Source organism: Oncorhynchus clarkii, chromosome 10, assembly GCF_045791955.1.
Source record: "Oncorhynchus clarkii lewisi isolate Uvic-CL-2024 chromosome 10, UVic_Ocla_1.0, whole genome shotgun sequence".
Lineage (NCBI taxonomy): Eukaryota > Metazoa > Chordata > Actinopteri > Salmoniformes > Salmonidae > Oncorhynchus > Oncorhynchus clarkii.
The window spans coordinates 11683862-11708515 of NC_092156.1; the positions used below are offsets into that span (position 1 = coordinate 11683862).

General features: G+C 41.7%; 2 protein-coding genes across 5 annotated transcripts in view; one reads left to right on the forward strand and one right to left on the reverse strand.

Annotated features, from left to right (window-relative positions):
* Window positions 1–17588, forward strand: part of LOC139418007 (glucocorticoid receptor) — a 108962-nt gene extending 91374 nt beyond the window's left edge. For all 4 annotated transcript variants that reach the window (XM_071167083.1, XM_071167084.1, XM_071167085.1 and 1 more), the window contains 3 exons: window positions 1154–1284; window positions 13554–13711; window positions 14103–17588. In XM_071167083.1, the coding sequence (XP_071023184.1) occupies window positions 1154–1284; window positions 13554–13711; window positions 14103–14273 (460 nt within the window). In that variant the 3' untranslated portion in view covers window positions 14274–17588. The remainder of the gene's footprint in view (window positions 1–1153; window positions 1285–13553; window positions 13712–14102) is intronic.
* A 5592-nt stretch (window positions 17589–23180) lies between these two features.
* Window positions 23181–24654, reverse strand: part of LOC139418009 (rho GTPase-activating protein 26-like) — a 156401-nt gene continuing 154927 nt past the window's right edge. The window contains exon 24 of the mRNA XM_071167087.1: window positions 23181–24458. Within this exon, the coding sequence (XP_071023188.1) occupies window positions 24370–24458 (89 nt within the window). The 3' untranslated portion in view covers window positions 23181–24369. The remainder of the gene's footprint in view (window positions 24459–24654) is intronic.

Consider the following 24654-nt stretch of genomic DNA (forward strand, 5'->3'; position numbering starts at 1 on the left):
TGCAGAGGATAAGCTCATTTAGAGTTACCAGCCTCAGAAATTACAGCCCAAATAAATGCTTCATAGGGTTCAAGTAACAGACACATCTCAACATCAACTGTTCAGGGGAGACTGTGTGAATCAGGCCTTTATTGTCGAATTGCTGCAAAGAAACCTATACTAAAGGACACCAATAAGAAGAAGATACTTACTTGGGCCAAGAAACACGAGGAATGGACATTAGACCAGTGGAAATCTGTCCTTTTGTCTGATGAGTCCAAATTGAGATTTTTGGTTCCAATTGCTGTGTCTTGGTTCCAATTGCCGTGTGAGACGCAGAGTAGGTGAACGGATGATTTCCGCATGTGTGGTTCCCTCCGTGAAGCATGGAGGAGGTGTGATGGTGTGGGGGTGCTCTGCTGGTGAAACTGTCACTGATTTATTTAGAATTCAAGCCAAACTTAACCAGCATGGCTACCACAGAATTCTGCAGCGATACGCCATCCCATCTGGTTTGCGCTTAGTGGGACTATAATTTGTTTTTCAAAAGGACAATGACCCAACACACCTCCCTCCAGGCTGTGTAAGGGCTATTTGGCCAATAAGGAGAGTGATGGAGTGCTGCATCAGATGACCTGGCCTCTACAATCACAACCCAAATGAGATGGTTTGGGATGAGTTGGACCGCAGAGTGAAGGAAAAGCAGCCAACAAGTGCTCAGCATATGTGGGAACTTCTTCAAGACTGTTAAAGCATTCCAGGTGAAGCTGGTTGAAAGAATGCCTTGATGACAGCATTGCACACTTTTGGCAAATGGTGGCTTCTTTGAAGAATCACAAATAATACATTTTTTTGGTTACTACATGATTCCAAATGGGTTATTTCATAGTTCACTATTGTCTTCACTATTATTCTACAATGTAGAAAATAGTAAAAAATAAATAAAAACCCTTGAATGAGTAGGTGTGTCCAAACCTTTGACTGGTATTGTATATATATCCTGGACAAAGTGAAGAGAAAGGACATACTGTCCATCCAATAAGGTCTGATTTCACAGCCCAGAGTGTCAACGCTCTGTTTCTCCAGCTGTATCATAGGCGGAACATTCATTACACTATGTCGATTGCAGATGGACACAGGTGTTGATTATCGTGTGTGTGTGTGTGTGTGTCAGTGAGAGGATGAAGTTGCCCTACATGACCGACCAGTGTGAGCAGATGCTGAAGATTTCCACTGAGTTTGTGAGGCTGCAGGTGTCCTATGACGAGTACCTGTGTATGAAAGTCCTACTGCTGCTCAGCACAGGTACAGTACAACATTTACAGTGATTCTTAGTTATACAGTATGATTTGTATACTATGTTTTTCATTGTCATATTTGTAAAAGTATAACATAAAAATATTACCTGAATCATTTTAGTAATTTAGCAGGTGCTCTTATCCAGAGCGACTTAAAATGAATGCATGAATCTTAAAATGGCTAGTTGAGACAACCACATGCCGTGGGATTTAAGATAGATCCTCTGAAGAGGTAGGGTTTGAGACGTTTTCAGAAGATGGGTAGGGACTCCGCTGTCCTGACGTTAGGGAGTAGCTTGTTCCACCATTGGGGTGCCAGGACAGAGAAGAGCTGGACTGGGCTGAGCGGGAGCTGCCCCCTGGAGATTTAAACAGTTATTCATTATAGCAGTCCAACACCATTTGAAAGGAACAGGCTGGGGAAAAGCAGATGTTTGGACGTCTCAAAGTACAGAAGAGGAGTTCATCCAGACAGACAACTGAAGCTTCCGTTTTTCAATTAGCTTTGTACAAATGAGGCCCAGCATGAAAAAGTCCCAGCATGACAAACCATTACCAAAACATATTTAAGCAGAAGACACTGCTTATTGACTGGGGAACAAAGCTTTTAAAAGCTTTCAAATTACTCAGTGAGTAGTGTTGAAAGGAGCACACACTTGTCTTTTGATTGCTTCTTAGGGAAATTAAAATTACATTTACAGACAGAGCTGTGCTTTTTTTTTTTTTTAAATTTTTTTTTACCAGTGAGCAATCATCATTGATTTCCTCTCACACAGGACCGACAGACATTTTCACGTTTTATTTTTGTCTCATCAATAATGATATCCACATAATTGGATCTGGAAATGTCAAGAGGACCATTTTTGATTGATGTAGACATATTGCCTGCTATTAGAGACCTGGGTCATTCCACAAAAATCTTGTCCCTTTTTTGCATCCTATTGCTATTTTAAATAGAAATTCTGAACCAATATTGAGTAAAAAAATCAATGTAAAAAGTGTGCATTTTGACATTTTAACCCACTTAACCCCAAAATGTTTCCTACGTTTTCACCATCAGTAACCACGTTTCCATCCAGTTTTTATGCAAGTAAGGTCATATCGTATATAAAAGAAAATTATCATGACAGCTGTTAAGAACATTTCTTCATTTGAAATGGTGGGAACCTTTTGTGTCGGTAAAATGTATTATGCGAGAAATTGTTGTGGAAACGCCTTTAGATAAAACAAATCATGATGAAATTCACAGGGTGAAGAAAGTGCATGGTATGTATGTGCTTGATGCTCATTTACAATAAATGTCGAGTGTCTTTTTCTGGTGACATGATGTTCAATGCTTGATTGCCGTTTTGACAAATAAAAACAATCTCATCATGTAGACTAGACTACCCGCACTGTATCTGCGAGCTGTTGGCTAGAACACGTGCCAAGACCAGAGTAGGCCCATTTGCTATTTAACGCAACAGTTTTTGTGACATCTGTTGATAGAAATGTGATGAAAACACATTGAACATTACACTTTTATTTGGTACATGAAAACTTAAGTGAAAAAGTAAATATTGTGTGCCCTACGTCATCACACACGGATTTGTATCTGCAACAAGTCAGTTGTGGGAAAATTCGCTTTTTTTGAAAGTGTATTTTAGAATATTTGCATGAAATTCTGTCACCAAATGGATGGAAACCTAGCTACTGACTCTCTAACTGACCCTATTGGATGGAAACCTAGCTACTGACTCTCTAACTGACCCTATTGGATGGAAACCTAGCTACTGACTCTCTCTAACTGACTCTATTGGATGGAAACTTAGCTATTGTAAAGCCTTAGTTTGTTGCTTTGACAGTCATTGTATTAGTTATCTGTCCCAAATGTTTAGGTCAATTAACCCTGAGAGGTGAACTGAACATTAATATGGTGAAACTTGTCGTAAAAAAAAAAAAAGTTTTAATAACCTAAAGAAATATTGAACATCTAATAGCCACATCATATTGTAAAAGCGGGTGAGCAAGTTCTACTCCTTTTGGCCATTTTTGTCTGGTGTTTTGTGCGGAAAACTGAGTGGGTTGAGAAAAACACTTCAACCCCAAAGTGAGACCGGCTAGAAATATTTTAACAATAAAACAATTTTGTGAAGCTTGTATTCAATTGCCACTTCCTGTTGCACACAACAAGCTTCTATACCCCCTGTAACAAGGATTCATGGCAGATTTAACTAGTTTACCAGTTGGAGGCTGAGTATGTGAGCAGAGTTGAGCGGTCAGAAATCCCGCTTATGGAGCGGTGCTCCAACGCTCCACGTCCCTTTCAACCGCGCCGCTAAAATCCGCTCCTCACTCACAGGGGAAAAAAAGTATGTTCCGTTCATTAAAATCACAATTTAACCAAAAGCCATTCATTTTTGTGACTACCTGGACCTACCATTTGGTTGTGAAATATTGAAACCAAACCATATGATTTGATTAAAAACGATTATATTAAACAAAAAGGTGAATGTAAGAAATAGGCTACAATGTCATATTAAACAGCATATAAATACTAAATAGGTCAGGAGCCAGACAGGGAGCCTAAGAAGGAACTAAAATTAATTATTTAGGCTATATTATTTAAATTATTTTCAAGACTATAGCCTACAAAGAAATGCATTGTGAATAATTTGTGAGTGTGACACACTAGGCTGGTTAGGGAGGACATTAAGCGCTCAACATTTAAACAACATTTTGTTGTATTAAATCATTGTGGTCTATAGATTGCTAATATAGGTTGTAACTAACTTAGAATTAAATGCTAATTAAACGAAAAATGCCTTATTAGGCTCAGTCTTGGAAGTATCTTGGGGTCATTGTCCATTTGGATGACCCATTTGCAACCAAGCTTTAACTTCCTGACTGATGTCTTGAGATGCTGCTTCATTATAGCCACGTAATTTTCCTCCCTCATGATGCCATCTATTTTGGGAAGTGCACCAGTCCCTCCTGCAGCAAAGCACCCCCACAACATGATACTGCCACCCCCGTGCTTCAAAGTTGGGATGGTGTTCTTCGGTTTGCAAGCCTCCCCCTTTTTCCTGCAAACATAATGATGGCCAAACAGTTATATTTTTGTTTCATCAGACCAGAGGACAATTCTTCAAAAAGTACGATCTTTGTCCCCATTTACTGTGGATATAGATACTTTTGTACCTGTTTCCTCCAGCATCTTCACAAGGTCCTTTGCTGTTGTTCCAGGATTGATTTGCACTTTTCGCACCAAAGAATGTTCATCTCTAGGAGACAGAACGCGTCTTCTTCCTGAATGGTATGACCGCTGCGTGGTCCCATGGTGTTTATATTTACGTACTATTGTTTGTACAGATGAGCGTGGTACTTTCAGATGTTTGGAAATTGCTCCCAAGGACTTGTGGAGGTGTACAATTTTTATCTGAGGTCTTGGCTGATTTTCTTTTGATTTTCCCATGATGTCAAGCAAAGAGGCACTGAGTTTGAAGGTAGGCCTTGAAATACATCCACAGGTACACCTCCAATTGACTCAAATTATGTCAATTAGCCCATCAGAAGTTTCTAAAGCCAATTTTGTGGAATTTTCCAAGCTGTTTAAAGGCACAGTCAACTTAAGTGTATGTAAACTTCTGACACACTGGAATTGTAATGCAGTGAAATAATCTGTCTGTAAACAATTGTTGGAAAAATTACTTGTGTCATGCACTAAGTAGATGTCCTAACCAACTTGGCAAAACTATAGTTTGTTAACAAGAAATTTGTGGAATGACTCCAACCTAAGTGTATGTAAACTTCCGACTTCAACTGTAGATTATAGAACAAAAATTAAGGAAACTTTTAAGAGGTCTGTTTTTTAGTTTATAAATACTTTGCTATAATGACACACTTACTTAGCTACCCAACTCGTTCCTTTATTTTAGCATGTGTATGTAACAAGTACACCATCGTGCTTTCGGAATATGTGTCTTTTCAGATTCCTCAATGACTCTTTAGTTGTGAACATTAGATCACTGCACTCTCTCTCTCTTGCTCCTCATCTTTGTAAGTCACCTTGATTTTGCACCTGTATGTTTAATCAATTTCTTTATGAAAATATTTAGCTACTCCATGACAGTAGCTAAAGCAAGGGGGGCTATAGCAGCACACAAATGCATGCTGGGCCAGGCATGCCCAGAGCTAGCGAACCTTTATTTAACTAGGCAAGTCATGGGACTCCCAATCACGGCCGGTTGTGATACAGGCTGCAATTGAACCAGGGTCTGTAGTGACGCCTCTAGGACTGAGATGCATTGCCTTAGACCGCTGCGCCACTCGGGAGCCCCAAGCACCCTAATGGATCACTATTGGAGCGGAATTGAAAGTCGACGCTCCAGCCTTTGGACTCTCACGTCGCACTCCAATCAAATTGGGCTCTGCTCCACTCCAGCTCTGGTTGGAGTGCTGAATGCACCATAACACCTAACTATCCGCGGTATATTATATATACATATTGTGGAGCGTTGTACAATATATAGTCATTGTTTAAATCCATACAATCCAAAAATTGTGAAATCCCTCAATCTGACCAAGTTGCACCAATTCAGTGACCTTTGAGAAGTGTAACTACCCACCTATAGACATATCTCCTGTTAGTTGTGATTCACCGATATGAGGGCCACCATTGTTCCTGTTCCCAAGAAAGCTAAGGTAACGGAGCTAAATGACTACCACAATCACTTCCGTCATCATGAAGTGCTTTGTGAGACTAGTTAAGGACCATATCACCTCCACCCTACCTGACACCCAAGACCCACTCCAATTTGCTTACCGCCCCAATAGGTCCACATACGACGCAATCACACTGCACACTGCCTTAACCCATCTGGACAAGATGAATACCTATGTAAGAATGATGTTCATCGATTACAGCTCAGCATTTAACACCATAGTGATCCCAAGATGGCGTAGCAGTGAAGACGTGTTTGTTTGTCCTCTCGCAGTGAAGACGTGTTTGTTCCGGTAACCTGCCTCACCCAATGTGATACGGAATCGCTATTATTTTCAATTTTAGAACACATTCAAGAACCTCCAGAAGCTAACCAGCTAATTAGCTACAAGCTATTTAGTCATTGTTAGCCACTGCTAGCGGCTTTTACCTTCTGCACAGATACCAGCCCTGTTTTTAGCCTGGATAATACTCGCTAGTCTACCAGTATCTCCACAACAACACCGGATTCCTGCCGTAATCCCTGGACCACTACTTCTGATCTTCACAGCTAGCTTGCAGCTAGCTAGCCCTCCCTGAGGCCCACCTCCCGGCCTACTCAGCTGTTCACCCGAACCCCACTCATACACGGCTAGAGCCCAATACTCCACCGGATCCTTGCTGTAAACTCTGGACCTTGGCACCGGATCACCGCTGCTACAGATTGGCTATAGTGGCAAATGCCACTGCCAAGAAGCTAGCACCAGTTAATCGTGTTAGCCGTGAGCCAGGCGCATCGCCTGGCTAGCAAACTCAATTCTACAATGCCTCTTTCGCCATCTGGCTTGGATTCTCTGTCAACACGGCACCCCGCCGACGAATACTCCATCCGCTGTGCCTTCAACCGGCCTCCGTCGGAGCAGATGCTCCTACTATGCCCCCGGGCTACTAACTTTAAACGCTGTATCGCCCACGTGCTAACGTAGTGGCGGCTTCCCTGTTCCATCTACTGCTGCCCCCTGGACACTATGATCACTTGGCTACATAGCTGATGCTTGCTGGACTGTCCATTAATCACGCTACTCCATTCTGTTTATTTATTTTTATCTGTCGGCCCCAGCCGCGAATTCAGGCTCTGTGTGTAGTTAATCCAACCCTCTCTGCCTAGTCATCACCTTTTTACCTGTATATTTTTACCTATATATTAATGATGTTGCTCTTGCTGCGGGCGATTCCCTGATCCACCTCTACACAGACGACACCATTCTGTATACTTCTGGCCCTTCCTTGGACACTGTGCTATCTAACCTCCAAACGAGCTTCAATGCCGTACAACACTCCTTCCGTGGCCGCCAACTGCTCTTAAACGCTAGTAAAAGAAATGCATGCTTTTCAACCGTTCACTGCCTGCACCCGCACGGTCGACTAGCATCACCACCCTGGATGGTTCCGACCTAGAATATGTGGACATCTATAAGTACCTAGGAGTCTGGCTAGACTGTAAACTCTCCTTCCAGACTCATATCAAACATCTCCAATCTAAAATCAAATCTATAGTCGGCTTTCTATTTCGCAACAAAGCCTCCTTCACTCATGCCGCCAGTAAAACTGACTATCCTACCGATCCTCGACTTCGGCGATGTCATCTACAAAATAGCTTCCAATACTCTAGTCAGCAAACTGGATGCAGTTTATCACTGTGCCATCCGTTTTGTTACTAAAGCACCTTATACCACCCACCACTGCGACCTGTATGCTCTAGTCGGCTGGCCCTCGCTACATATTCGTCGCCAGACCCACTGGCTCCAGGTCATCTACAAGTCCATGCTAGGTAAAGCTCCGCCTTATCTCAGTTCACTGGTCACGATGGCAACATCCACCCGTAGCACGCGCTCCAGCAGGTGTATCTCACTGATCATCCCTAAAGCCAACACCTCATTTGGCCGCCTTTCCTTCCAGTTCTCTGCTGCCTGTGACTGGAACGAATTGCAAAAATCGCTGAAGTTGGAGACTTATCTCCCTCACCAACTTTAAACATCTGCTATCTGAGCAGCTAACCGATCGCTGCAGCTGTACATAGTCCATCGGTAAATATCCCACCCAATTTACTTACCTTAAGCTTGAGACCCTGGGTCTCGACTCCGCCCTGTGCAACTGGGTTTTGGACTTCCTGACGGCCGCCCCCAGGTGGTGATGGTAGGTAACAACATCTCCACCCCGCTGATCCTCAACACTGGGTCCCCCACAAGGGTGCATTCTCAGCCCTCTCCTGTACTCCCTGTTCACCCACGACTGCGTAGCCATGCACGCCTCCAACTCAATCATCAAGTTTGCAGACGACACTACAGTGGTAGGCTTGATTACCAACAGCGATGAGACCACCTACAGGGAGGAGGTGAGGGCCCTCGGAGTATGGTTTCAGGAAAATAACCTCACACTCAATGTCAACAAAACAAAGGAGATGATCGTGGACTTCAGGAAACAGCAGAGGGAGCACCCCCCTATCCACATTGACGGGACAGTGGAGAGGGTGGAAAGTAAGTTCCTTGGTGTACACATCACGGACAATCTGAAATGGTCCACCCACACAGACAGCGTGGTGAACAAGGCGCAGCAGCGCCTCTTCAACCTCAGGAGGTCACCAAAAACCCTCTCAAACTTTTACAGATGCACAATCAAGAGCATCCTGTCGGGTTGTATCACCGCCTCGTACGGCAGCTGCTCTGCCCATAACCGTAAGGCTCTCCAGAGGGTAGTGAGGTCTGCACAACGCATCACCGGGGGCAAACTGCCTGCCCTCCAGGACACCTACACCACCCGATGTCACAGGAAGGCCAAAAAGATCATCAAGGACAACAACCACCCGAGCCACTGCCTGTTCACCCCGCGATCATCCAGAAGGCGAGGTCAGTACAGGTGCATCAAAGCGGGAACCGAGAGACTGAAAAACAGCTTCTATCTCAAGGCCATCAGACTGTTAAACAGCCATCGTGGCTGCTGCCAACATACTGACTCAACCCTAGCCACTTTAATAATGGAATTATTTTTGTAATAAAGTTATCACTAGCCACTTTAAACAATACCAGTTTATATGATGTTTACATACCCTACTTTACTCATCTCATATGTATATACTGTACGCTATACCATCTACTGCATCTTGCCATCTTGATGTAATTAAATGTATCACTAGCCACTTTAAACAATGCCACTTTATATAATGTTTTCATACCCTACATTACTCATCTCATATGTATGCACTGTACTCTATACCATCTACTGCATCTTGCCTATGCTGTTCGGCCATCACTCATTCATATATTTGTATGTACATATTCGTATTCATTCCTTTACACTTGTGAAATTGTTAGGTTAGATTACTTGTTAGATATTACTGCATGGTCGGAACTAGAAGCACAAGCATTTCACTACACTCGCATTAACATCTGCTAACCATGTGTATGTGACAAATAAAATGTTATTTTGATTTGATGACATTTTTGACCGATATCCAATATTTTCCTTGCCAAAAAACCTGATACCGATAACCAATATAAAACATCTTAGCAGCCTTTTAAGCATTCTAGTACAGTTAAATAGTTAACACACACACATGGATGCAGCGGTCTAAGGCACGGCATCTCAGTGCAAGAGGCGCCATTACAGTCCCTAGTTCGAATCCAGGCTGCATCACATCCGGCTGTGATTGGGAGTCCCATAGGGCAGCGCACAATTGGCACAGCGTCGTCCGGGGTAGGCCGTCATTGTAAATAAGAATTTGTTCTTAACTGACTTGCCAATTAAAAAGGTTACACACACACCACACTGACAAAAAATGTATTTTGTTGGCATTTACGTATGTCCCCATTACCAGGTAAACATAATCAAAACCTATTTCTTTCACTTACTTGCTGTGCTGTTTCGTTGTTTGTTCGTTCAGTATTTTCATTCTCAACCAGGATTTCTATGGAACGCCTTTTGGGTCTTTGCGTGTCAAAAATAAAACAATGACCAGTAGATAACACTATTTGACTTGTCAAATAAGCTTGTTGACCAAAGAGGACCTGAAATATGACTGCACGTCACATGTAACACGTTCATTAAGTTTTTTTGATAGTTATTACAGATTGATAACACTTTCATCTAAACATCAATACGTATGCTATGATGCTGGTAAAGTTGTCTCGCGGATTAATGGATTAATGACCCATCTATGTGAAGCTAGCCACAATAAGAATTAGCCACAATAGTAGACTGCGGTTAGCCTTCAAAATAAAACTATGGCATAATTATACTATTTGTATTCATTTGCATCACTGTCAATGACATACTTTTATTTTGAAGGCAAACCGTAAATTTCACTCTTGTGCCTAATCCTTATTGTGGATAGCTTCACAACCAAATCCAGTCAAGCCTCACTAGCCAGATTAAGCTATCTGGCTGTTTATAACGTTAGCTTTGGCTATCTGGCTTGCTATTTATTTTCATGAACTGAAGTTCAATTTCAATAGGTGAACAACAAGTAGCAACCTAGCTAATACTTACTCACAAGGATTCCTAAATCATTGCTAAGAATAAGCTACCCCAGAAGGTGCGGTCGAACAAATTATGCTTTATTACCAATGCAGTATTGTAAACACATAATTTGTGGCCGGTGTTTGCTTGTTTGCAGACTTTTTTAAAAGCTTTGACAGTGCTACTGTATCTTTTTTGACACGCAAAGACCCAAACAGCGTTCTATAGTATGTATGTATGTCTTGAAGCTAATAGCAGTGACGCTATTACTGTGTAACTCCGGTAGGGCAACATCTGAAAAATAGCGCACTTGATAGTGTGTACCGGTGCTCGACCAGGCAGCGAAAGCCAACATCACCCATGAGAGAACGCTTGATTTGAGTTGTCTCGCTGAAATTTTCTTACCCTTTCAAATAACTGCTCGACTTGTTGACTGCTTGATCCACACAGCAGACATTGTGGGCTAGGTTATGAATGCTGTGTTGCACGTGTAGCGCAACATTTTACGTGGCGTCATTACGGCATTATTCTCTTCTATGTTTGGAAAATAACCACACTATATCCAAACCAAAAAGAGTATACCAGGGGCAAGCCAATTTGTACAGTGGGGAGAACAAGTATTTGATACACTGCCGATTTTGCAAGTTTTCCTACTTACAAAACAGGTAGAGGTCTGTAATTTTTATCATAGGTACACTTCAACTGTGAGAGATGGAATCTAAAACAAAAATCCAGAAAATTACATTGTATGATTTTTAAGTAATTAATTTGCATTTTATTGCATGACGTAAGTATTTGATACATCAGAAAAGCATAACTTAATATTTGGTACAGAAACAGTTTGAATTACAGAGATCATCGGTTTCCTTTAGTTCTTGACCAGGTTTGCACACACTGCAGCAGGGGTTTTGGCCCACTCCTCCATACAGACCTTCTTCAGATCCTTCAGGTTTCGGGGCTGTCGCTGGACAATACGGACTTTCAGCTCCCTCCAAAGATGTTCTATTGGGTTCAGGTCTGGAGACTGGCTAGGCCACTCCAGGACCTTGAGATGCTTCTTAGTTTCCTTGGCTGTATGTTTCGGGTTGTTGTCATGCTGGAAGACCCAGCCACGATCCATCTTCAATGCTCTTACTGAGGGAAGGAGGTTGTTGGCCAAGATCTCGTGATACATGGCCCCATCCATCCTCCCCTCAATACGGTGCAGTCGTCCTGTCCCCTTTGCAGAAAAGCATCCCCAAACAATTATGTTTCCACCTCCATGCTTCACAGTTGGGATGGTGTTCTTGGGGTTGTACTCATCCTTCTTCTTCCTCTAAACACGGCGAGTGGAGTTTAGACCAAAAAGCTCTATTTTTGTCTCATCAGACCACATGACCTTCACCCATTCCTCCTCTGGATCATCGATGGTCATTGGCAAACTTCAGATGGGCCTGGACATGCACTGGCTTGAGCAGGAGGATCTTGCGTGCGCTGCAGGATTTTAATACATGGCGGCGTAGTGTGTTACTAATGGTTTTCTTTGAGACTGTGGTCCCAGCTCTCTTCAGGTCATTGACCAGGTCCTGTCATGTAGTTCTGGGCTGAGCCCTCACCTTCCTCATGATCATTGATGCCCCACGAGTTGAGATCTTGCATGGAGCCCCAGACCGAGGGTGATTGACCGTCATCTTGAACTTCTTCCATTTTCTAATAATTGCGCCAACAGTTGTTGCCTTCTCACCAAGCTGCTTGCCTATTGTCCTGTAGCCCATCCCAGCCTTGTGCAGGTCTACAATTTTATCCCTGATGTCCTTACACAGCTCTCTGGTCTTGGCCATTGTGGAGAGGTTGGAGTCTGTTTGAGTGTGTGGACATGTGTCTTTTATACAGGTAACGAGTTCAAACAGGTGCAGTTAATACAGGTAATGAGTGTAGAACAGGAGGGCTTCTTAAAGAAAATCGAACAGGTCTGTGAGAGCCGGAATTGTGATTTTCTGTTTTTTTTGTTTTAGATTCCGTCTCTCACAGTTGAAGTGTTCCTATGATAAAAATGAGACGTTTACATGCCAGCAGCATACCACCTGCATACCACTGCTGGCTTGCTTCTGAAGCTAAGCTGGGTTGGTCCTGGTCAGTTCCTGGATGGGAGACCAGATGCGGCTGGAAGTGGTGTTGGAGGGCCAGTAGGAGGCACTCTTTCCTCTGGTCTATAACAATATCCCAATGCCCCAGGGCAGTGATTGGGGACACTGCCCTGTGTAGGGTGCCGTCTTTCGGATGGGACGTTAAATGGGTGTCCTGACTCTCTGAAGTCATTAAAGATCCCATGGCACTTATCGTAAGAGTAGGGGTGTCCTGGCTAAATTCCCAATCTGGCCCTCAAACCATCACGGTCACCTAATAATCCCCAGTTTACAATTGGCTCATTCATCCCCCTCCTCTCCCCTGTAACTATTCCCCAGGTTGTTGCTGCAAATGAGAACGTGTTCTCAGTCAACTTACCTGGTAAAATGACGGATAAATAAACATGCCTTGTAAGTAGGAAACACTGCCGATTTTGCAGGTTATCAAATACTTGTTCTCCCCACTGTATTTCTCATCTGATAAGACAATTGGAGAGTATTTGACAATTTCCCACCTATGTTGTTTTGCATAATATCCATTGAGTGCGGTTTTACCTGGGCCTAATTCCAAGATTCCAGAAGCCTGCAGTCCACGGTAGATCCTTCATCTGGCTCTCATCAGGGAAGAATGGGACAGCATAAAACTCATTGACGTTACCTGTGGTTCTGAATATTTTCCATTGACCTAATTGTGGTTGATATGGAAGGGGTGGGTGGTATGTATGAGACCGTAGTGACAGGATAATGGGCAGTGTTCAGACTAGGAAACTCTGGGTCAAAAGAGAGCTTTCTTACCGAGCCTAGCTGTAGGTCAGATTGTCTAGCGTGAATGTTGGTAGACGGATTGAGGTTACATCCCAAGCTTTTCATTATGGCTTTTTTGTAATGACATACACTGCCTTAAATGCATGATGTGTAAAATATTGTTTGTATGTTTTACTCCCTCCCTCCCCCCTCCTTCGTTTGTGCTTACAGTACCAAAGGATGGATTGAAGAGCCAGGCTGTGTTTGATGAGATCCGCATGACCTACATCAAGGAGCTGGGGAAGGCCATCGTCAAGCGGGAAGAGAACTCCAGCCAGAACTGGCAGAGGTTCTATCAACTTACTAAGCTATTGGACTCCATGCAAGAGGTGAGACTGAGGCTGAATCCAGCCTGCTCACACAGCAACACAACACCATTCAGCAACACATGCCACTGTTTTCCAGGGACTTATGGAACCCAGGACTTCCTGGTAAACAATGGCAAGTGTTACTGCTTGGCCTATCCTGCCTAAATAAATACAATGAAATGAAAGAGTATCCCCATCCACAACACACACACACATATTACATCAACCTCTTGAGTTAGAGGAGCTCATTATAATGTGTCACAAGCTTCCTTTTCCAGCTATGCTATCAATGTGAAAGATGGCTTGACACTGTGCACTGTACCAAACAGTAGCTAAGCACCCTTGCATGTTGCTCTGTTGTTGCCAATCTGCGCCTAGTGAAAGACCGCTAAAAAATACCCTGTTTCCACAGATGGTGGGGGGCCTCCTGCAGATCTGTTTCTACACATTTGTGAATAAATCCCTTAGCGTGGAGTTCCCGGAGATGCTGGCTGAGATCATCAGCAACCAATTACCGAAATTCAAAGATGGGAGCGTCAAGCCACTTCTGTTTCATGCCTTAAACCATGACACAATGCCTTAAAACCCCAGCGTCCCCTGCCTTCCGTCCTCTCGCCCGCCCGCCAGCCAGCCAGACCCGCCTATTTTCCCTGCAGATGGCCCAGGACCCCCACCAGTACGGATTAATGTAGAGAGAGCATGCTCCTGAATCGGTTTCCAGAGGACTCCGGTGGAGAAATAGAACTTACAAAGGAGAATGACACAGTGACCCGAGCGACAGGTCACAAACTAGACTGACCCTTCTGAATCAAAACAAAAAACTGTTCTGGAATCGTGTTTAGACCGTGAATCACTTCATAACAGTAGATTATTGTGAGATTGGAGGAATCAAATTTTACCAACGAAAAGAGATTCATATTTTGAATTGCTTTTATGCATGCACACACCAGCTCTTTTTTTTCTTTTTTTACACAAGATTATCAGAAAAGGGAAAATGTGCCTTTTTTTGGTTTAGCTTTGCAGACTGTCTATAGCTATTCTTCTCAAACTGTCAAAAGCAAGTATTTTGCATAGGAATCTAATATAAACACTTTTGTATGCATTTTCTATCTGTTAATCACAATGGTAGTTTCTGTTCTCTTAACAGCCATGTTTCTTTTCTCAAGTGGGCCTCTTAATGATCCCCAGAAGTGAACTAGCGAGAGTGAGCTCCTTATGTAAGGTAATGAAATCCAACATTTATGTCCAGTTTCATTCTCCGCAACCTTTCAATAGTTGTTATACTCAAAAGCATCAATAATGCTTTGTGGTATTAATTATTCATAAGGAGAATTTGGTTCCTGCCCATGTCTGGGCTTATGTCACATACAGAATGTCATAATTCAACAGTGGGAAAAAAAGATTCACATTTGTTATAGGTGAAACATCAGTTCAACCTTTACAGTACCAGTCAAACGTTTTGACCTACTTAGTCAGTCCAGGGTTTTTCTTTATTTTTACTATTTTCTACAAAAAAAAATAATAGACCAGTGAAAATCAGGTTGAGAGAGTGTGCAAAGCTGTCATCCAGGCAAAGTGTGGCTACTTTGAAGAATCTCAAATATAAAATATATTTTTATTTGTTTAACACCTTTTTTGGTTACTACAGGGAGATGGGATGGGAGTTTGCAGCAGTGGCTAATGATTGTCTGTGAGTGAGAGAGTGAGCAAAAAGGACAGAAAGTAATGACCTGAACAAGGTTGTTCATATGATATGAAAACGGATGGATTTATTCTAAAGTTGTCAAACCCTACCCTATTTCTTATGATGCGTGAAGCTGAGTTTGAGAGCATACGCACAGTCACTATTCTCTGGGAGTTTTAAATTCTGTAAAATGTCACAAGCTCTTCAGTTTGGCCCCTTTTACCACCACCTGTATGTATTATACTAGTGCCAAACCAGAACTGTGTCATTGTTTTGCTGTCCAAGCATTATTATTCTATGCTTCAGGGTGCTCATTTTATAAAAAATATTATTGGGTAAAAATAATAAGTACACCAGCTAAACGAGGAATACAAGTATTGATTGTTGTTCACTAGATCATGTAAATGTTTTCAAGCCATTTTGTATACTTGTACTCGTGAGACTCTTGAACTTGCAATGGTGTTTTGTAATGCTATCAAAGTATGGTGACCTGCACATTTCCCCGTGAAAAGGAAGTTCGCCGTCCCTGCTAGAAGTCATTCTCTCTCTCTTGAGGTAATCGCCACACACCAGCTTATGCCATGTAAAAGCCCAAAGTAAAATGGCTTTTGGAGTGCAAGTGCAGAATCATTGCTATAAGGCTTTCTACTTGGCCTTATTCTAACTTCTAAGCTCCTTCTTCGTAATCATTATGCCAGGATAGTCAACAATGGCAACCATGTGGTCTAACTACCTCATGTAGTCATCCTTTCAGTCAGACTGCTGGAATGACCACGTGAGATGGATCCCCTGGTGATTGCTCTCTGCACGTGTTTTGGGGGGAGATTGACATATTTTGCTTTACTTTCACGTAGTGTTAGAGGACTGTCTCTGTTCTGGTCTTCGATTGGTCAAACCAGCTTGATCATATCCTAATGATCACTGTATTGCCGTAGATGTACGTACATATAGGGTAACATCCCCTGAAGTTTTGATTAATACATGTTTCATGACAACTTTTGACAGAATACATGTATATTCCTATACAAATGTGTGTGTTTTTTTTCCAAACAAGTTTCACTTAAGGCCTTGCGAAAGGGAGACAGAGAGCCATATAAAAATGTGGGTTTAAATTCAGGAAAACTTAACTGTCAATGCTTTTGAAAATGGATTTCTTTTAAAACTATTTTCAGTCATTTTGAATATCAGTTTGATCCTCTTTGATATGAATAATTTTACTGTCTTTTTGTGCAGGTATGTGCTGCAAGACAGTAATTGTTTTATTTTTCTGTTGGTTTGTGTTTGACAAAGATAAATGTATTGCATATGTACTTAGAAAGTGTTAATATGTTGTCTGACTAAATATAAATTCTATAAATCAATGGGAAAGATTATATGAAAGACCACTTTGTTTTAGAAAATGTGGGTTTTGGGAGGGGATGAAGGACTGGAGTATATTTTGTATAGTGCAACAGAGTTGCCAAAGCAGAGAGATCAGAAGTATTCAAGCAGCCAGTTACATTTACAGTAGCACTTATTATCCAATTATAGTACCTATTTTTAAATATATTTTGTAATCGTCTAGGCTTTGGTCTCTTGTATATTGCTGTGAGGATTAACCAGTTATTTAAAAATACATTTTAAAAAAGGTATTTGTGTGAAAGTAATCTACCAGAGAATTTGCACTACCACGTTTCATAATAAATACGAAATAAGGTAGGTCTGTACTCAAGTCTTTGCAGTGAAAGAAAATAAATTGTAGTTTTTCACTGCAAACACTAAATATTGACCTGCCTCATTTCAAATGGATTTGTTTTGGTCTACGAACCACAAAACGGCCTACAAGAATCTACAAATAAATGTTAATTCACTACCTCATCTCAACCTCATAGTGGTTGAGAGAGTATTTTCTGTATAAAATACATGCAAATAATATCTTTAAAGATTGAGGGCAGATCATATTTCACTGGTATATGGCTTTCATTAAAGTCTGTTCTGTTTGTATTTCAGTTCTGTACATGTAATCCAAATGTAAAGAATATATACATTGTCTATTTGTTTACAAAATAGTTTGTATTACCGCTGTCAATATCAATATTTTCACCAATTTTGATTAAATGTTGGACTAAAATGTCTGTATTTCTGGTTTCTCTAGTTTCACTTCACGACCTCCTAGATGATTATCAAATGTTTCTCCAGATAAACCTGTTCATAAAATAAAAGGTTGCTCAATCATTTCTCAAGTCATTTCTTAGGCCTCCAAATTTGTCTTGATGAATGACACATTTTTCTTAACTCTGTTTGTTGGATGACATCAGACATAAAAGTTAACAGGAACTTCAAAGGAAATTACAATTTCCATATCACTGTGTAGTATAAAATGTTTTGACTCCATCAAACTTTCTGGAGCTGGGAACCTGTTCACCACCTGAGGAACTATTTGAGAAATGACCGTAAGCCTATTCCGTGTTCAACTTCTAAAGGGCTTACGTTGCTAACATAGCTGGTTTGAAGTCACTGTGAGGTCATGGATAGGAGTTATCTGGAGCATGATAACAGATTATAAACCGGGTTGTTTGAGATCTGGATGCTGATTGGCTAAACAGTGGTGAAATCAGACAATATACCACAGTATGATGCAAAATGTTTTGTTTACTGTTCTACTAATTACCTTGGCAACCAGTTTCTAATACCAATAAGGCACCTCAGGGGTTTGTGGTACAGTATATGGCCAACATACTGTACCACAGCTAAGGCGTGTATGAAGGCACTCCAAGTTGCGTTGTGCTTAACAGCCCTTAGCTGTGGTATATTATTGACCCTATACAACACCCCCTCGGGCCTTATTGATTGAATCTACCACCTCCGTGATTAGGTACATTTTTAATTGGGGTGAACTGTCACTTTAATATCAGCCAACTTAGTTATCATAATCCTCGGCCAGGGTCAAAATGATTTGGGCACAATGTATCAAAAACTTTTGCAACGGAAAACAAAAATGAGTGCCTAACAAATACAACCCAGGTATGTCTTGGCTCCAAAACTCTACACTACAGGTGTCAAATGTATCCACAGAAGGTGGGTTTTTCCTTTCAATTAAGACCTACACAACCAGGTGATGGGGAGTTCCTTACTAATTAGTGGCCTTAATCAATCAAGTACAAAGGGGGAGCAAAAGCACGCAGACACTCGGCCCTCCGTGGAATGAGATGGAATTCCCTTTATTTTGAATACGTTTTGTCATATCGAAAATGCTTTGTTATATTAGGGTTGTCTACTCAGAACGGATGTGATATACCACACCTTTGTTTCATCACAAAAAAGGAGAGCAACCTCTGTCCAGTAACAGACAGTTACATGACTTACAGCATGGTCAAGCAAGTTAATGTTTCTGACATTTTCGGACCACTAAACAACTATTGATTTAGAACCATGGAGTTACCACAAGTCGCAAAGAAAACAGCAGCTGCCTCCACTATAAAAAAAACTAATTCAATTTCAATGTCATTAAATCACCTCTGCTTAGTCTAATATAGTGACAACTAAATAATACCAAAAACAATTTGGTTCAATGTAAACGAAACATGATGTGGCTGTCCATGGTTCTGATTCCTCTGTGTTTGTGCAAGTAGAAAAACATGTTGACTCACCCTACTTGTAGAGAAATGCCAATGCCATCCTCTCTTCCAAGTTGACGAAACGGTCTGTCACTCTGTCATACAGTACACGTTTTCATTTCTTGTCCTAGGGTACCTGGCTAAAATTCTTGTTCGCCTAACTTCCTTTCATGGACGTTAAAACCTGTTGAGGCGAGGAGTTCCTCTAGAGCAGGGGTGTCAAAGTCAAATGGACGGAGGGCCAAATAAAAAAATCAGCTACAAGACGAGGGCCGGACTGTTCGAATGTTCATTGAAAAATGTTTAAATGACGCATATAGTCTAGTGAACCTAATTGAACCTACTGAAAACCTAACAAATATATTACAATATGATCAGATAAATAAAGCAATATTTTCTTATGGCTCTGTCAGTAATCTTTAATTTTCAACAGACACAAAAGACAAATTTCCTTTATATAAATATCCCCATAACATGAACATTAAATGAAAGAAACCGGTATTCAAGGCACCATCAGTAGACTATATTTTCTATTTTAGCAAAAGTGGGCTAAATTTACTTCAAAGAAAAAACAATAATAGCAATTTTCTATCATCCACTCAACTGAAATATTTTTAAAATATAATTGGATTGAAATACAAAAAAATAAAGTGCAAAAATCTATTAATCAAAAACAACACTTTGTTTAAGGAGAAGTAACATGCAGTGAAAACAAATATTAAATTTTAACTTTTAAACTTGAACTGAGTAAAAACTCTAAATATGTGATTGCACAGTAATGTTCACTTGTTTGAGGTTGAGGGTGATACTTGGTGGTGTCCCATCTTTTCCACAAGTTCATCAATGTTCGGGGTAAGGCTCTGAGCTGAAGAAATCCTCAGAATTGAGTGGAGGTGTTCAGCAGTAAGTCGACTTCTGTGTGATGTTTTGTTCAGGTTCATCAAAGAAAACAGTTGTTCACACAGGTATGTGCTGCCAAACATAGACAACGTTTGAGCAGCCTGGATGCGCAGCTGGGGCATTGTGCCGGGGAGGAAACGGGCGAACTCCGCAGCACCCACTGCCGCATATTTTGCCCTCAGTGCATCATTGCATTGGAGGTCAATCAACTCCATTTGGAGGTTTGGTGGTGAGCTTTCCACGTCAACAGCAAATGGGTTACCGAGCAGTTCCAACCTGCTTTTTTGTGCTTCAAAGTCAGCAAATCGGCGTCGAAAGTCAGCGGCAAGCATACCTATTTTATCAGCCAACTGTGTGCTCGGGAACGCACTGGTAGAGAGCTTCTCTTTCATGGTCTGGCAGCTGGGAAAGTGGCTCAAATTTTCTTTCCGCATCTGCGTCTCCCACAGAGTCAGTTTGGTTTTAAATGCCTTCACTGTACTGTACATATCAGAGATGACACGATCCCGACCCTGCAGCTGCAAGTTTATTGCATTCAGATGACTCGTAATGTCACACAGAAAAGCCATTTCACACAGAAACATTTCGTCTCGGAGTTGTGTTGTGTCTTTCCCTTTGCTGTCCAAGAACAGACAAATCTCCTCACGAAGCTCGAAACATCTTTGAAGCACCTTTCCCTGGCTTAGCCATCGCACCTCTGTGTGATAAGGCAAATCACCATGCTCCGTTTCTAACTCCGTCAGAAATGCCTTGAACTGGCGGTGATTCAAACCTTTGGCTCTGATAAAGTTAACTGTGCGCGTGATGATGCTCATTACATGCTCCATTTTCAAGGCTTTACCGCACAACGCTTCCTGGTGTATGATACAATGATAAGCTGTCAGCTCACCTGTCGCGTTTTCCTCTTGCATCTTTTCCCGTATCTTCGCCACCAGTCCGCTCCTGTGTCCACACATCGCAGGTGCTCCGTCGGTTGTCAAACCCACGAGTTTTTCCCAAGGCAGCTCCATCTCATTTACACATCTTGACACCTCTTCATACAAATCATGCCCCGTAGTTGTGCCATGCATAGGACGTAAAGCCAAAAACTCCTCTGTCACGCTTAGGTTGGAGTCCACTCCGCGGATGAAAATTGACAACTGGGCAATGTCAGAAATGTCGGTGCTCTCATCCACAGCCAAGGAATATGCAATAAAATCTTTTCCCTTTTTCACAAGCTGCTCTTTTAGATTGATGGACAACTGGTCTACTCTCTCGGCAATGGTGTTTCTGCTCAGACTCACATTTAAAAAGAGTTGCCTTTTTTCTGGGCAAACTTCGTCACAAACTTTAATCATGCAGTTTTTGATGAAATCCCCCTCCGTAAATGGCCGGGCTGATTTAGCGATCTCTTCTGCCAAAATAAAACTGGCCTTGACAGCAGCCTGGCCTTGTGATTTGGCTTTTTTGAACAGAGCCTGTCGAGATTTGAGGCCTCGTTTTAATTCCTCTGCCTTTTGTAGCCTTTGTTCCATGTCCATATTCTTGTTTTTGTCCGCGTGTTTCGTTTCATAATGTCGTCTCAGATTATACTCTTTCAGTACCGCCACACTTTCTCCACACAGAAGACACACAGGTTTTCCAGCTACCTTCGTGAACATATACTCCGACTCCCACCTTGTTTGAAACCCCCGGTTCTCAGTATCCACCTTCCGTTTTGCCATTTTTGATGGGTATCTGAAAGTTAATTTTACTGTGATGCTGACGACTGCTGTGCCAATAAATATTGAAATGAAGCAGCCTACTGCTCGGTGCGTCACCTTTGCATTGTGGGAAATGTAGTATTGGTGCGTGTAAAAGATCTGCGGGCTGCCGGCTTGCTGCGGGCCGGTTCTAATAATAAATCAAGATCATCCCAGGGGCCGTAAAAAACCTTCTTGCGGGCCGGATGTGGCCCGCGGGCCTTGACTCTGACATATGTGCTCTAGAGGAACGCCACCCCCCCCCGTTCAGCTCAACCCGTGGCGCATGGAACGCAAAAATATTCTTATAAATATTTAACCTCCACACATTAACAAGTCCAATAGCTCAAATGAAAGATAAACACCTTGTTCATCTACCCAGCATGTCAGATTTTTTAAATGTTTTACGGCGAAAACACACCACATATTTATATTAGACCACCACCGAAATCAAGACAAGAGGCAGCCATTTTGTCCCAGAAAATATAAAATTATAAAAGCAGGATTAAAAAATAAATCATTCACTAACCTTTTGAAAATCTTCATCAGACGACAGTAATAGGACATGTTACACAGTACTTTTTTTTTTTTCAATAATATGCCATATATATCCATAAATGTCCATTTACAATGTTCTCATGTTCAGAAATTACTCAAAAATGTCCGCAGGAAATCTAGGTAGCGCGGCAAGATAACGTAAATAGACATCATAAACTTTGGCTAAATATACATGTTCTACATATAGTTAGCATTAGCATTCTACATCTAGCTACATATTCAACTTCCATCCTCTCAGGCCAGAGGCACAATGTATGAATTAATGGTTGGATCAGAATAGTCGTTATAATCATTGGCCAGTACGGAGAATTAAGGAAAACCACAAGTCTAAATCCCTATTTCCATCCATGGCTAATTTAGGAAAGGGACAATTTGGCTAGCTGTCCATCGAAGGACAACTCAACGAGATGCAACAATTCCATTTTTTCTGTCACTGACGTATGCTCTCGATGGGATTTGATAGAAGCCAAATTAAAGCTAGCTTCTCTTGACACTTTTTTTGGTGCACCAGGACCATACACAGTTGAGCTCGTTCAGTTTAGCTCAAAGCTATGGGCGGCAACAATGTCATACTCGTTTGGGCCTGACAGCATCAGATAGATGGCCTACACGTTGAGAGACAGAGGGGCGCTGTTTCACTCGCTCGGATGCTTTCTCCTGTGAGATACATTCAGCCTCTTGTAAACTGAAGGAAAATTATGAAACAGAGACGAAAGATAAATTATTTTAAAAAATCATAATCTTGGAAAGAAATTTGGGGTTCCCTTGGCATCCATTACGACATGCCAGTGCTCAGAATAGGTCTATAAAATCCAAGGCATTGAGACATTTATTTAACTAGGCAAGTCAGTTAAGAACAAATTATTATTTCAATGACGGCCTAGGAACAGTGGGTTAACTGCCTGTTCAGGGGCAGAATGACAGATTTGTACCTTGTCAGCTCTGGGATTTGAACTTGCAACCTTCCAGTTACTAGTCCAACGCTCTAATCACCTAGGCTACCATGCTGCATGAAGAAACTAGGACAGATCTGCGAGTTCAATGTTGGTCTTTAATAGATTATCTTCTATACAACCTTGTTCATGATTCATTTGATCAGAAAGAATATTCAGGCTCCCAATGGACAGGAAATCAATGACACAAAAAATGTAGCAACTAAGATGCTAAAGAACAAATCAGTTAATATGCTACAATACAAAATGTGATACTTAGAAAATGATACCTTATCAAATGTATTTACAATGTTAATACACTCTAAAATAATACAGTTCAGATCTCAGCTTTGAAAATGTATATAAATAACACAAGTGGTCTAGTTTCACATTAAAACATTTTTTACACTCTACCTGTTAAGAAAAAAATAATAATAATAATTCAGTTAATGAAAACAGTTCAGTTAACTTTCTAGGTTTTTTGAGACAATTTCACCCAGTAGTTACATTGTTTTTAATAAAAAAAGCTATTAAATGTGTGTAACCGGGAGTTAATATATGCTCCCACCGCTGTACTGTTTGGTACAACAGCAGCTGTGGTCTATTTTGTCTAGGGGAATACCGGGTTGCCATGGCCAGGCACTCACATTTATAGCGATACTCGCTGAAAAATACTCCCCTATCATTTAGAGATGAAAGCCCCCCACACAATCAACTCCATTCATTGTAACATTTGACATTTTAGAAGACGCTCCAGAGCGATTTACAAGAGCAATTAGGGTTAAGTGCCTTGCTCAAGGGCACAACAGACTTTTCATCTAGTCAGATTGTGGATTCAAACCAACGACCATTGGGTTACTGGGCCAACGCTCTTAACCGCTAGGCTACCAGCTGCCCTGTTCCTACAGGCAGTACACAGGAAGAGAAGTTGGACAGCAGTCCAAACCTCAGACCAATTACTTTGTTCCGCCCCAAAATGGAAACATCTTCCAAAGTTCCAACTGATGATAGAAGATACTAAAGCAGTGGCAGTGCAATTCAATGAACTAAGGACTGTCTGAACAGGGGAATGAGCTTTGTAGACACACACACACACACACACACACACACACACACACACACACACACACACACACACACACACACACACACAGACACAGAGAGTCTGCTGCTGAATTCCAGATTCATGACCATGCACAGCAGGGAGCACTCTGTGCTCCAGACTTCCAATAAGCTGCAGGGAAACAGTGCAGCTGCGTGGTCTCTCCAGTTCAGTCCTGATCCAGGACTACACAAACTCCACATAGTTCTCCGGTATTAGGCCCGACCTGCCGTCCAGGGTGCCTTCCAGCCAGCCTGGCTCCCTGGAGGAATGAACTGAGGGATGAGAGACAGATGCACATAGCTGAGCTGTTCTCAACCGTTGACCGCCTCTCATGTTATCCAACAGAACATTAGATATTCCTCATTTGAAAGCAGAGACCAATATGGTGAGTAGCTACTGACAGCTGGGACAGTGGCACTCTGGTGGTTATGGGAAGAATCAGAGGGGGGTGACACACACCGCTGCATA